Source organism: Drosophila sulfurigaster, chromosome 3 (genome assembly GCF_023558435.1).
Source record: "Drosophila sulfurigaster albostrigata strain 15112-1811.04 chromosome 3, ASM2355843v2, whole genome shotgun sequence".
Taxonomy (NCBI): domain Eukaryota; kingdom Metazoa; phylum Arthropoda; class Insecta; order Diptera; family Drosophilidae; genus Drosophila; species Drosophila sulfurigaster.
Genome location: NC_084883.1, coordinates 26441469 through 26456034, shown reverse-complemented (window position 1 = coordinate 26456034; position 14566 = coordinate 26441469). Strand labels below are relative to the sequence as shown.

General features: G+C 37.6%; 1 protein-coding gene across 1 annotated transcript; it reads left to right on the top strand.

The window, feature by feature from the left end:
- Nucleotides 1–2207: 2207 nt before the first annotated feature.
- Nucleotides 2208–2729, top strand: LOC133839889 (uncharacterized). The gene is made up of 2 exons (XM_062271521.1): nucleotides 2208–2457; nucleotides 2508–2729. The coding sequence occupies exons 1-2, from the start codon at nucleotides 2234–2236 to the stop codon at nucleotides 2683–2685; spliced, it is 402 nt and encodes a 133-aa protein (XP_062127505.1). The 5' UTR covers nucleotides 2208–2233; the 3' UTR covers nucleotides 2686–2729.
- The last annotated feature ends 11837 nt before the right edge of the window (nucleotides 2730–14566 follow it).

Sequence of the window (14566 nt, the reverse complement as noted above, 5' to 3'; positions counted from 1 at the left end):
ATGATGATTCATATGACGAGCCGAGCAGAGCCGGTCATAAGCTTATGATGGATATGCACTTCAAGCGATTGAAACGCATTTCGTCTTCAAGCATATATATCTCAGCATTTTGCTTGCAAATGAGTTTATATTCGTATATCGTTTATATTCAAATCCCGTCCAAACGACTTTTGTGCTAGAAACTTTCGTCATTAACTAAATCCAATAAAGCCAAATGCACTTCAGCTGCTGGAAAAGCATTTCTTCAACTTTTAGCGGCCACAAATTATAGCAGCATTCTATACGTATTTTTTCCAACTTCTTCTGTTGCCATTCCGCATTCCATTTCCATGCTCCAATAAAGCAAATGGCCAAAAGTTTTTAGCGAGGAAATTAACATTTGGCAGCATGCTTTAATGTGGTCATACTGTCGCGCCAAAAAAACACACACAAATTCACGTCTTCCCCTCCTTTCCCTTTTGCTGACTGCTTCTCGCAACTTCAGTTTTCAGTTCCATCTCGCTTCCAGCTGCCGACAAAGTGTTACGGGTTTTCCTGGTTACGGCGAGTGGCCGCTGTCTCGATGCTGACGACGTTGACGACGACGCGACTATGATTAGTTTCGGTTTTGGGAGGCGCCTCCACGCTTGGCCATTTTAAATGCCTTTTCGCGCCACATTCATTTTGTGGGTGCCACATTATGTGGCATGGCAGCAGCAGCAAGCAGCAGCATGTTGGTTTGTTTGCCTTTTGCTTTTTTTGTTTTAATTCATTCGTTCCGTGGCGGCTACTGCTTTTAATATGATTGCAATTTGCGCCAACATGTGGAACCAAACCCAGCTGCTGTTTGCTCTGGAGGCAGTCGAAAAGTTCGTTTTGGTCAACTTTGCGCCCAGTTGCAACAACAAGAGCAGCAAGTGCGCTGTGTAGTCTACTTTGGGGCGCATTAGTTTCGCATCACTTGCCCAAAATATTGTGTGGCACGACTTGGCTTCGCTTCCTCTACTTTGCAAGCGGTTTTGCGGCAATTGATGTGCGGAAAATGTATGTGTATATGTGTAAGTATGTATGTATGTATGTAAGCTTTTATGTGTTAGTAAATGAGAGTCCTTTTTTCTGTGGCGCCAATTACTTAGCCGACTGCAGTTGGCCAATTACAAATTACAGACTGCTATCGCACTTGGACCTCACTCACTCCAAAACATTCCTCTCCCATCTCTCTCGCTCTCTCTTCTTCTTTCCTCTTTTTATTCTCTTGGCAGCATTTTCATTAGGTCCAAACTTGGAGAAATATATTGGTAAATCAATTATGTGGCTGGCTTTCAATTGTATGTTGGCCACTTTTAATTTATTTGATTTATTTAATTGAAGGCCGCTCTCGCTCTTGCTTCATTATTTTATTTTGTAATTTTATTTCCCATTTTCATTTTATATTTTTTTAATTTTTTTATTTTTGCTTAATGGCAACCAAAACTTTTTCGCATACTTTTCGAAAATGTGAATTTCGTGTCTTTGTAATTCTTGTTTTATTTTGTGCTTTTAACGCTGCAAATCATTTCAACTCAACGTCAAATATAATTAGCTGTAAGTGTATCGTCGGTGGTTTGCTTTGCCGTTTTTTTTTTAAATTTGTAAATTGTAATTTGTTGTTAATTACTTTTGCGCAGCCAGCAGCGAGTATTTTTATTGGAAATTAATGCCAACAAATCGGGCGACGACTTTCACAAGAGCAGAGCTCTTCAAATTGAAATCAGCTTACAAATAAATCGTAAATTGGCATTACGAATGAGAGTAACTATTAAAGTTGTGTTTAACCATTAAATGGGTCGATTAAAGGACATTTAAGGTACAAAGTGAAATACAGCAATAAATATCTTAGGGCTTAATAAAACCAAATTTAGTAATAATGTAATTTCCGTGTAGTTGTCAGAAAATTGTAATTCAAATTATTTTAAAATTATAGTTAAGTCTTTTAGAGTTTTTAAATAAATTTTTATTGAATAAAATTATTTAATTATGATAGTTAAGTTAGCTTATATTAATTTGGTATACTGTTCTTTTGAATTAATAAAATTAAATTATATTAAGAACCATTTAGTGCTAATATTAGTTTTGTAATATATGACTAACAAATTTTAATTAAATAATATTATTTTTTAATACTATTTAAGTTAGTGTATAATAATTTGGGTTAGTTTCATAGCAAGCGTTGAAAATATTATATTTTATAGTACGAGAAGTATATCATCAAATAATGCTGGAGCCACATATGACGAATTTCAAGACATCCCTAATGAACTTGACGGTTCAACCTTCAATTCACGTCCTCGTTCGGCGGACACGCAGCACAATTATCCGTACAGTGAATAAATATAGCCGAAATCCACCGGATCGTGGTGTTGTGTGCACAGTCAAGTGCAGAGACTGTGGCAATTTTATTGGACGTTCAAACTTTGATTTTCTAAAGCGGAGACAAAAGTGAGTGTTTTTATTAGAGAAATATCTTTAAAATGTATTCTCACTTTCAGATTGAATTCATTTAATTGCGAGCATGTGGCATGCGGAATTTTTACTGCTGCGATGACTTTGATTTTTGGATATGGATTATTTCTGGTGCGACGCTATAATCAGACATTCTCCTATGGATCGGGAGGCTGCCAAGTGAACTTTCTATGGCCCTTGCATGATTGCCAAGTTCAGATTTAGGATAAACCAAATGGATTTGATTTCAACAACATTGTTAAATATTTGTAAGTAGTTAATTATGCTCAGCCACAATTTCCATACTTTATCTCGCGCACAATTTCAGCATGGACTGTTGGCCATTATTGTAGCCATTTTCACAGCATTTTCACTCAATCAAAGCGGCGGCCACAGAGCACTCGCTAAACACACCTTACTAATTGGGCCGCAGGGCACTTTACGCGCTCCGTGCTTTTTTGGGCAGAGCTGCCAATCAGCAAGCCGTTTAAATAATAAATCACTTTAAAATTAGTTTGCCAAGTTGTGCCAAGTTGTGAGCGTCGACAAATTAGTAAAAGTTAATTAAAACTATTTAAATTGCAAATTATTTTAACATTTTTCGCCCACACACAGGCAGCACAGAGAGAGACAAAGAAAGGCTGTAGATGTCATACTGCTATAAAGTGCTGAAGCATAGCTCACACATACATCTAAAGACCGCAGCTAAGGAAAGCTAACACCCACTCCTGCACACACACACACACACATACGCACACATACCATCGCTTTTCCTTTTCACAGACTGTTTAAATGAGGGAAATTAAAAAAGAGTAAAAACGAGCGCTCCGTTGCCGTTGCCGTTGCCGTTGCCGTGTTGCCGTAGTCTCGTTGATGTGTAGGATTGTATGTTTAAACGGGATACGAGTATGTACAAAAAATGTCAAGTTGTGTGCGCAGTCAGGTTGTGTGTCTGAGTGAGACTGTCAGTTCAAGCAGAAGAGAGTGTGGGGGATGGAGTAGGTGCCGAGGTATTCATTCAGTCAGCAGTCAGTCGCCTTAGCCGGGAGGTATCATTTAGGGGTGATGCCTGACTTGGAGTTGGGGTATCGGGTTAGGGGCGTCGAGGCGTATACGCGTGGCGCAACAATTTGCATATAAAAAGGGTTGTTAGACTTTAAATAGCGGCCTGGCCTATTATCTGCATTAGGGTAGATATGGCGCGCATTAAGATAAGGTACTTACAGCGACGTTTACACCGGCCTCGACATACTAGCTTGGGAGAGTGGGACCAAAGTTAATTTATGCGGGCGTGGATCCGGCTATGCTCCTTGTCCTCACGCTCCTACTATCTGTGCACACACAAAGCTTTGCTGAAATTTTAATTAAAGGTAAAATTGTTTAAGACATAAAACTTAGTACGCACACACACACACACACATTCGGCTCACACTCGTAACATCAAATAGAAGAAAATGAATGAATAAAGTCCAATTGGCGATTGACACTCTGCTCTTTGATAGCATTCCTTTTCATAGAGAAAGAGAGATCATCGAGAGGTGCTCTCGAGCTGCTTTTGGCACACACACTCACACAGTGCTTAATTTGTAATGATGGAAATTGTCTGGCAAATGGATATCTACTACTACAGCAGAGTACTTGCCAGCTCACACCTCATGTGAGTGCTTCAAAGTGACACTCAGTCAGGGAATAAGTCGAGTCGAGTTTTTGTATCACAATTTGAAAAGGCAACTGTTTGCTGTTTGCAGTTTGCAGTTTGCTGCTGCTCCCGTTGATATTTCAATTGCAATGGCAGTGGCAAGTGCAATTGCAATTGCAATTGCAATCGCAATGGAAATCGCAATTTGTAGCAATGTGCATTATACTCGATGCTCGAATTCAAACTCAAACTCAGCAGCAAAAGGAATCACGCGGCAAATCCGAGTGAGTGTGCGTGCTCCCATGAAGCCAAAAAGTCAGACCAGCCTAAATCACTTTTTCCTTCTTTTTTTTGGCCAACATTTTTGTCGACTTTTGAACGATGTGCTGTTGCATTGCGATTGCAGATGCCAGATGTGAGATACGAGATTTGCGAACAGCAGCAGCATCAGCAGAAGTATCTCAATTGAAATACCTGTTCCATTTCAAAGGCAACACAGAATGACGTCTATTGGGTTTTGTGTACAATAATGCTTATCGTCGGGCCTCCACGGCATGCCTACATTTCGTCTACCTGGGCAACAGTCTCTGGCTCGCTGCCAACCTGAAAATTGAGTGCCGAATCGTGCCTCCTAAATATTTACTTACGCATTTGCCGTCGGCCTGGTTTTGACGCTGCCCGGATAATAATCTACTACAGCATGCCAGAATCGTACTACTTACCAAGAGACGTACTCATATACAATATGTATATATATTGTACAGAGGGTAGAGCTATCGTCATCATTTACATTAGTGTTTGTCTCCGCTCCGTTAAAACCTTCTCTTCCAGCCGGGTTAAGTGTGTGCCTGGTTTTGGTTTTTTTGTTTCCTGTTTCTGGTTTCTTCCTCGAACACATAGTTTGACATTTGGAATTAATGAGCACTTAAGCGCACCCATAACACATTTATTTAGTGGCTTATGAGTGCTGATGACGTTCTCTAGACTCTCGCTCTCGCAGACCAAATGGCACCCAATTCATGAAAGCTTCTCAAATCTCGCAAAACAAACGTGTAAACTTGAGTGTTCTCGTCCAGAGAATACCCATTTATCCTCACCCACCCTCCACTCCACTCCGTTCTTTTGCGAGTGCACCTAACTAATCTCTCGGCGACTATAATAAACTGTTTCTGCTCACTGGTTGACTGGTTGACTGACTGACAGACTGAGGGATTGGCAATCCACACGCTGTACAAACCATTAAAGCTAGGAAATTGAATTTTATATGTACATATATACGACTAACCATTTATGATATTAGTACAGGATTGCCGGATTTCCAGCGAAAATACTTTCATTAAGAGTCCGCATATTATCCAATTTAATTTTTAGAATCAACACCTAACCTGAATGTTGTAACAGTTGTGGTAAATTATGCTGATTAAAGCAATTAAAGCCTTTAAGCATTCCCATTATTATTATACCCGCTACCTATAGGGAAAAAGGTTGTTATAAGTATGTAAGGCATCTCATATCATAAGACATAAAACAATCTCGCATATTTTGTACACTATAGTATATATAGAATACTATATAGATATACCAAATATGGCCTTCGGTATACTTTAGTATTTTTCATACTATTATTATAATAATAATACCGATTTTTTTTACTTATATTAAAAATTGGTATCGGGTATCTCATAGTCGAACACACTCGACTATAGCTTTCTTACTTGTAATTAGTTTCCATTACCGTTCTTGTATTGAATTTTTGCCATTGGCAACAGAAAGCGTTAGTTACATTTTTAAATCATTTTAAAAATTTAAAAACTTTCTCTACAAATATTCGCAGATTAAGTTTCCTAAGCAAAGCAACATTTATGGAATTGCATTCATCGCAATAAAATATACTTGAGGCTCTTTTGCTACTTATTTCACTATCAACTCTTCATGCTCAACTTCGATTGAATTGCTGTTTAAAGTTGTGCACATTTCAATTACTTTTCGACAAGCAAAACATGTTATTTGATATATTTGGTTAAGACCATTTTATCAAACGAAATAAAATAAAATTTCAATTCGAATATTTCAACAAATATGCCAATTAAATAGCCATTTTATATGTTTGAACATATTTCAAGTTAGCTAAATTGGAATGCAGTCAAAGAAATTGTTTATTATAATAAAAATATGCACTAAACAGAAAATATATTTCTCAAAATATAATAACATACCCCAAAAATTCCTACAATATCCAATAGTCGACTTTCGTTTTTAAAGATTTCCTTCCTCGAATTCTACACAAAATCAGCTTAAGCTTTAGCCTTAATGTGAGAGTGAAGTATTTTGTGTACTTAAACCCACGGCCGTAAATATAGCCAACGACGTGTCAGCGATGTATTCAAAATAATGTAAATTAATTCGCTTTGCGTAAAACCGCTAAATCAAAACAAATGACTTTTTACGCGTAAAATTTAGCCGAACAATAAAAGCGAATCGAAAGGAATTCATGAATTTATGAAAGCGTTTGGGAATATTTGTGTGTATGGAGCAAATATTTATAAATATATATATTTGATCCACCAATATGAATTTTAAAAGCCACACAAATATGTTGTACTTTTTAATCCAAATGTGGTGTATAAATTTAGAAGCTAAATATAAAGCGAGTAAAAGCAAAGATGTTTTCAATGTCAATCGGCATCAGCTTTTCAGACAATGGCTTTTGCACATGCCACAACGAATGAAGTGTTTGTTCGTTTGTATCGTCTATTTTTTTTTGGTGTTGTGGCATCATATGTTTTGAAGACACTGTCAAATGATGTCAGTGACTCGCTGGCACGCTGACAATTTGACAATCCGCAAAGCGAATGGCACAACAAATGTCTATTAGTGTGTGGCTGGCAGAACCAGCAGACTTCGGGCGACGGGAGAGAGCAGGAAATTATGGCAAAACCACGAGGAGCACACAAAACAAACAGGCAAAAAGTTAATTGTATGAAATCAACACACTTAAAGTCAACAACACCAACAAATGCCAGCAAATAGGTTGAGCATGTTGACAACAGTCAAGGCAATATTAGGGACAGCAACAAACCGAAACTCCAGCCACAGCCACAGTCTCAGACTCCCTCTCTGTCTCTCTTGCTAAGTCTCTGAGTCAGAGGCAATCCGAGTGGCAGCCCAAGTTTTCACTCCTGGCAATGATAGCAAGCAAAGGCAGACAGTCAAGCCGAACTACATATATATCTTATTTTATATATGTGTGAGTGTGTCTCTCCGTCTGTCTGTCTGTCCGTCCGTCTGTTCTAGTAGATCCCACAGTCATGGCGTTGAAGAGACAGCAAGGACAAATAGCAACAACATGAAGCATAGCTAAAGGCAGCTTATAAGCCGCAGCATCAGTCGTGGCAAAGTACGAATACCCCCCGCCCCCACCGAGTACGCACCCCCTTATTCACACTCACACTGGTACAAGTTAGTGCAAGTACATGTCGCATCGTGTTGGGATAACTCTGACGCTGTTTGTGTGTATGTGTGTGTGTCAAAAGAGTAAAAATGATGAAGCAGCTCAAGCTCCGGTGCACAGGAAAAAGATGAAACTGCTTCAGGTGTAGTTGTAGTTGTAGCTGTAGTTGTCGCTTTAGTAGTTGTAGGTGAGCTAAATGCTCACAAGTGCAGCAGGGGCAAACGATGGGTCACGATTGCTACGCTTCAACTTAAGTACTGCAAGTAGTAGATGGAAAATGAGAGGTGAAAGTAGTCAGAGTCATGGCAGAAGTAGCTGAAAGAATTCCGCCCACTGTTGGTATCGCTGCACAGGCAGACAGCGAAAGAGTCGGACGTACCTTGACACCGGAACGCTCTAGATGGATGAGACTGCGGATGAGGTCGGTAGGGGGAAGAAGGAGCAGAGTCGAGAAAGTCGTACAAAAATACTTGAGAAAATCGTGTTAAATCGCGCTCAAGTGTTAAAGTAATAAGCACTTTTAATAAATAAAGTTGAATTGTACTGCGAGTGGGAATGTGACACACACAAACACCAACACAAACACACATACACACTCACCTAACATACCTAGAGAGCTATTATTGGCACAGAGATTCCTAGAGGTAAAGGACAACACGGAAGCATCGAATTTAATTCCTTGACATTTAGTGCTGTCGATTTGGCAGCAGTCGAGTGCAAAGTAACCTAGAGGCGAATTCTTGTATCTTAATAGGTTTTGATTCAATGGCTACATGTGCATTTAAATCAAATATGTGTAAAATTAAATGAATGATTGAATTTAATACTGATGTTTTTTGCTAATTGATTTGATTTGATTTGCTTAATTTGTTATATATATAAAAATAGCTTAGCAAGTATTTTATGTACAGTTAAATAAAATCATTAACACACATTTCATTTGACACATTTTGAAAGTAAATTTCATGATTTTTAAAGTCAAATGCCAATTACACATCACACTATCTAATACATTAAGAAAGATACAGTCAAGTCTGCTTGACTGTAAGATACCCGCTACTCATTTGCAATAAAGCCATATTCTACAATTATACTTAAATATACCGAAACCAACCAAACGTTAAGGAATCATAAATTTGAAACAAACAGCATTAACAATTGATCATGATTAAATATACTTATTCGACCAAAGATGCCTTCATTGGCCTGTTACATATATTTCATGCAGGCACAAAGTTTTAATACCTTTCCACAATAATGGTATCGGGTATAAAAACATAAATAACTCTACAAATAAATAAGCATATTTTGGTTTTGAAAGATTTATTTAGTCATGTTTTGCAGTGATGGAATCCGTTACGTAACATATAAAAAGTATAAACTGCCAATTGCATAACTCGCTAAAGTAGAGCAGATAGAGTCAAAGGTATTGAGTGTTATTAGTCAGTGTTTTATATTTGTTTGCCACTTATGCAAATAACAATGTAAATCACTTAAAGGCATAATTAAAACATATTTGCATGATAAATGCATTTACGATAAATTATAAAATTAAATAATGCGAAAAAAATGCAAACGCATACAAATGGAAACGTTGACAAACATGCAGACAACACCGTGATATTAAATTACGAGTGCAAGTGCAAGAGCGAGTGCGAGTGCGAATGCGAGAGTGAATACAATGGCCGAGACTGCATTAACTCCGTAATTAACACTAATTATGTGCGTCCGGCATTTATGATGGCTATTGCATAATAATGAAAACTTCACGGATGAGTCTCATATGCATCGCACGAGTACATTATAATTCATTCATTATTAAATAATACTTATTTAAATTATTTGCGAATTCGGTGAATATTAATATCCATCATAACGACAGAGAGCTGTACCTGTCTATGCCATACATTTTCCAGTTTCTGTGTGTCCTGGATTCGATTTAATAAAAGCGGATTATATTTCAATAGCAATCCTAATTACTGAAATTGTTATACGAGTATATTCACATAGACTACGATATATAGAGGAACGATTATTGGTTGTTTGTCTGCTCGCTCTAGCGTGCTGTGGTTCGCCTCCTGCCACCCGCGTTCCACCTGTCGCCCATCTTATGAGCTTAGTTAACGGATTAGCATGTTATCAGTGTCCCTGGAGGCGGTGACTAGGCATTGCCCTGACCTGCCGGCAATTTGGCCCCATAATTTCCCATGGCCATAATCACTTTAAAACAATTTCGTGTGCGGCTCATTTAATGAGAATTAATTTTCAGCCATGTGCAGCACACACACAGTGGAGGGAAAGCGCAAACAAAAAAAATAATCACAAACCCTCTTAAATTACCCAAATCCAGACTTATAATCCTCCTCTGCTCGCCCTTCGCTACCCGCCTCTTTGGGGAGTTTTTGCGGCAGTTGCTACGTTTTGCTACAGCTACAGCTGCGGCAGCGGCAATGGCAATGGCGGCCTCGGCTTCAGCCTCGGTTGCGGCAATCACTTTAAGCGTAAGCTGCGCCATATTGTCAGCCATTATTGTCAGTGTACGGAAACCGGAAATAGGGTGTCATATTTTTCACAGTGTGTCCGCAAAAATGCGTTAAGCTTCTCTCTGTCGCACACTTAAGCGTTTCATCTCCAAAAGCGAGACAATATCACACACACACACACACGACATATGACACAGAAGATACGGGACAACGGAACAGTTGTGATATCTCATTAACCGGCTTAAGCAAATTTAACATTTCTCTGCAATTAAACAACATAGCACTTGTATAGTTAATGCCCTGCTCAATGTGTTGTGGTTCCATCTCTTCGCACACACACACACACACACTGAGTGTATCGCAAAAAAAAGATGGCAAAAGTCCTTTCGTTTCGTTTGCCTGCTCTCACACATGCAAATGGCCGCCCAAAAAATTAGAAAGTATAATGAAGTCTCTTTAGCCTCGGCTCGCCTGTTTTGTTTACTTCACTTCGTTCACTCTGTTGTTGTTCCGCATTTTATCTAGCCTGCCGTTGCGTTTCGCTTCTGACAGCACTCATACGCCATGTGCTCCATGAATTTTTGTTTACTGAATTTGTGTCTGAGCACGAGTTGCGAATGCGAGTGCGAGTGCGAGTACAAGCACTCGCATGTGTCGGTGTCATCTCTCTTTTTTGTGTGGGTTTCACAATGCAAAATGGTTTGTTCGCCTCCATCATTTAGACGTATTTATTGTAGCATACATCAGTTTTTGTTGTTGTTGCTGTTGATGTTGTTGTTGTTGTTACATGTATCTTTGTGTGCGCGCTGTTGAAGCTGTTGTACACGGCAACTGATTATTTCAGACGAGATAAGATTATTTACTCGTGATGATGATGAGCTGAATCAATAAATTTAATACATATTTAGATGAAACTGCTTGATATAAGAGTAAAGCGGCTGTGCAGAGTAAATAATAAGGGATAGCAGCAAGAACCCTGAAATTAATATTACTCTAAAAAAAATTTCTTGAAAGATATTTGCTGTCGGCATCTTAACGTAGGCTTTGAAAATTCAAGGATTTAAATTTCCCTTTTTACAAATATTTGGTTGTCAACTAATATGTAAACTAATCAATCAAATAAGTAATATCAATCATAATTACTTATTCCGTTGAATTAAAATTGCTCTACAAAATGGCTAGAGTATTTTCCCGTCGGCATATTAAAGTTGTGTATAATGATGGCCTTAGCTATTTTAATATTTAAAAAAAGCTTTTCGGTAGTAGTAGTAAGACAAGCGATATAATTGTATGTCAAATAGCGCCGAATTGGTCCAAATTAGTTGGTACCCATTTCTATTATAAATATTAAATGTATTGGTTATTAAGTAATCTGTTAACTAATCAATCAAATAAATAATATACATAAGTCATAATTACTTATTTCCATCAATTAACATTAAAATTTCACTATCAATTGATTAGAGTACTTTGCCGTCGGCACATTAAAGTTATGTATTATAGATGAGCTTAGCTATTTCAATAGATCTCCTTATACTTTAAACATTTATGCAAGATTTTCCAGTTCAGCAATCTGCAAGCTACTTAATAAGATAATATAAGTAATAATTACCAATTTTCATAAATTAAAATACATTTTCTTTAATATTTGGTTAGAGTAAATTGGTCGTCGGCATTTCAGAATTTGTTATATTTCTAATTTATTGATGCGCTAAACTATTTCAATAGATAGATATCCTTGTACTTTAAACATTTATGCAAGATTTTCCAGTTCAGCGATCTGTAAGCTATGTAATAAGATGTCGATAAAATCGTATGTTGAAACACGCAGCATAATGCGTTGAGCTAATTTAGTACCCGCCCTTTGCCATTATAAATATTAAATGTATTTTTACGAGCGTATTTATTTACCCTTATTAAGGCGTTACATTAATAATGGCAAATAATACTTATTAACGCACGCACATGGTGGCTGGTCCTCTGCATGTGTGGAAAACAATTCAATTAGTAGCCAGTAAGAGACATTTATTGATATTCGTAGAGCGAATTTATAAGTGCTGTTTGTTTATTGTTCTTATGTACAGAGTGTGAGTGTTGGTTTATTTGTTTGTTTTAATGAGGGCCAAGTGTTATTATGAGTTTCGCGTTAATAAGCCAAAACGTCAGTTTACACTCGCTATAACTTTAGAGCAATTCCCTTGTAGTAATTATTTATATATGAGAGGGAGAAGAAGTCGAAGAAGTACACGATGATATGTATGTGCGCTGAGCACAGCGTCCGTTAATACCGAAAACTCACGCAATGCCATTACTTAGACCCAGACTTTGTGCTGCCTCTGCCCCCCTTGGACACCGTCGCCGTCGCCGTTGCTGCCGCTGCCGCTGTTGCTACTGCTGCTCCAATTGGCTGAGGGCCAAGCAGCGAGGTTGTTGTTGTGGCAACCACACTGGACAAGGATTGGCGACAAATTGCCTGTCCCCTTGTCGAAAATTAAAATTCGTAGGCCTGCGGAATTTGGATTGTGGATAGTCGATTCGGCGGTGTTGTTTGGCGTTGCGTTGAAATTTTTACCCAGGAAATGGGAAACAAGAAGACATAAAAGAAACGGGAAATCGTAAAAAGATTTTTGTGTTAATGCGCATGATGAAAAATTGATAAAAAAAAACAAAATGTGTGTATTTTGTACGCCAAGCAACACATAAAGTAATAATAATAATATAATGAACAACAAGAAATAAACGAAAATCTAAAGGCAAAGACGCAACGAAACGAAACAAAACAAAGCAAAGCAAAACAAAACAGGGTCAAGCAAGTGCAGAAGGTTCGCTTATCAAACAAAGCCAGCGACTTTAGTTAAAAATTAATAATAACAGCAAACCCCGAAACAACCTTATTCTCACTCACCCATTGTACTTTGACACGCAGCGTGTCTATTGTGTGTGTGTGTTTGTGTGTGTTTCATTTTTTGTAGTACACATTTTATTGTTTTATTTTTGTTATGGCGTCAATTTGCAGTTCATTTGAGTTAATTGTTTGGTCACCGGAAATAATTAAACAAAGAATAAAAAACCATTTTTAATATGAACTCCAGATATTTGTTTGTTTTTGCTATGAACTTTTTCTAGCCTCATCTCGCACAACATGGCGTATGCAATATTTTACATTTCAGTTTTATTATGCCAAGAGTTATTAGTTTAGCGATAAATATCATACAGCGAGTAGCTTCACATAAATCACATAACACGCTATGCAAGTTTTTCTGTTCATTCCCATAGAGCTCAATCGATGGACTATTTTTTTAAATCTGTGCGCAATTTTTCAATGGAGTTTTAAATTACGCAATGTGATGATGCAAATTAAATGATCCAAGGCGGCAAAAAGTACACTAAAGCACCTCAATTGGCCAACATTTGATGTGCTAATAATGAATTGAAATCTCAAAATGCTCTTAATTCAAAGTGAATAAAATATAACATTCAATTTGTTTTCGGTCGTAGTTGAGGCTTTTTAGTTAAGCTTTAAAATGTTCTCTTACATCCTTTCTATAATATTCTTACCTTTCGAAATTTATAAAAATAATATTTAATTTGTGTACTTTTTATTCAAAAATATTGTATACTTACTACGTGTCTTAGCTGCTTAGGTATGGAATATTTTAACTCTATTTCTATATCAATATACCAAATATAGTCTTTGGTATGTTCTAGTATTTTTGAGGTACATTAATTTGGTATATTCGACAGTAGCTTCATACTTGTTTTATTTATAAAAGAGAATAAATGCATCATGCTTGCACCTTTCTGCAAAATAACTAATAATTTATTTATTGTATTGCTTTTCGAAATTAAGCCTAGTGCCTCACTCAATTGCCATCAAATGTTTTGGCGCTCGCTTTAATTGTTTTGCAGTGTCAATATCTCTCACAGTAAACACGTGTATGGCCGAAAACAAACATGTTTTTCTTTAAACAGTATTTTGCATAGGCAGGCAAAACGAGAGCAGAGAAGGCAGTTTCTCGTTATAGAGAAAATGAAGAATGCATTCACTGGCACTTAAACGTGTTGCATAATTCAAACAACATTTATTCAAAGCCATTGCTTTGCTTTGCTTTGCATTCAGTTCATCAGTTGAGAGGCAGCCTAGCTACATTGTAACGAAAACGGAAACGGAAGTAAAGAAATCAGAGCAAAATGGCTGCTCCATCTGCTCACTAGCATATTAAGGGCGACTATAAAAAGTAACAAAAGTGGCAAGCATATTTGATGAGCAGAGAATAAAGTCGAGAAGATGAAGAAGAAGAAGACCGTTCGTCGTCTGTGGATATTCGTTGAATCCAGTTTGTTTATGCTATGCGCCCACTTAAGCGAGAGAAAGAAGTCAAAGTGTCGCCGCTTATGCATAACTAAATTATAATAATCTCTCCTCGTCGGCTGGCTAGAAGGCTGGAAGGCTGGCTGGCTCACTAACTGGCTGACTGGCTGAGTATGAAGGCGTCATCCATATCAGTATCAGATCATAACGCATTAGGGCTT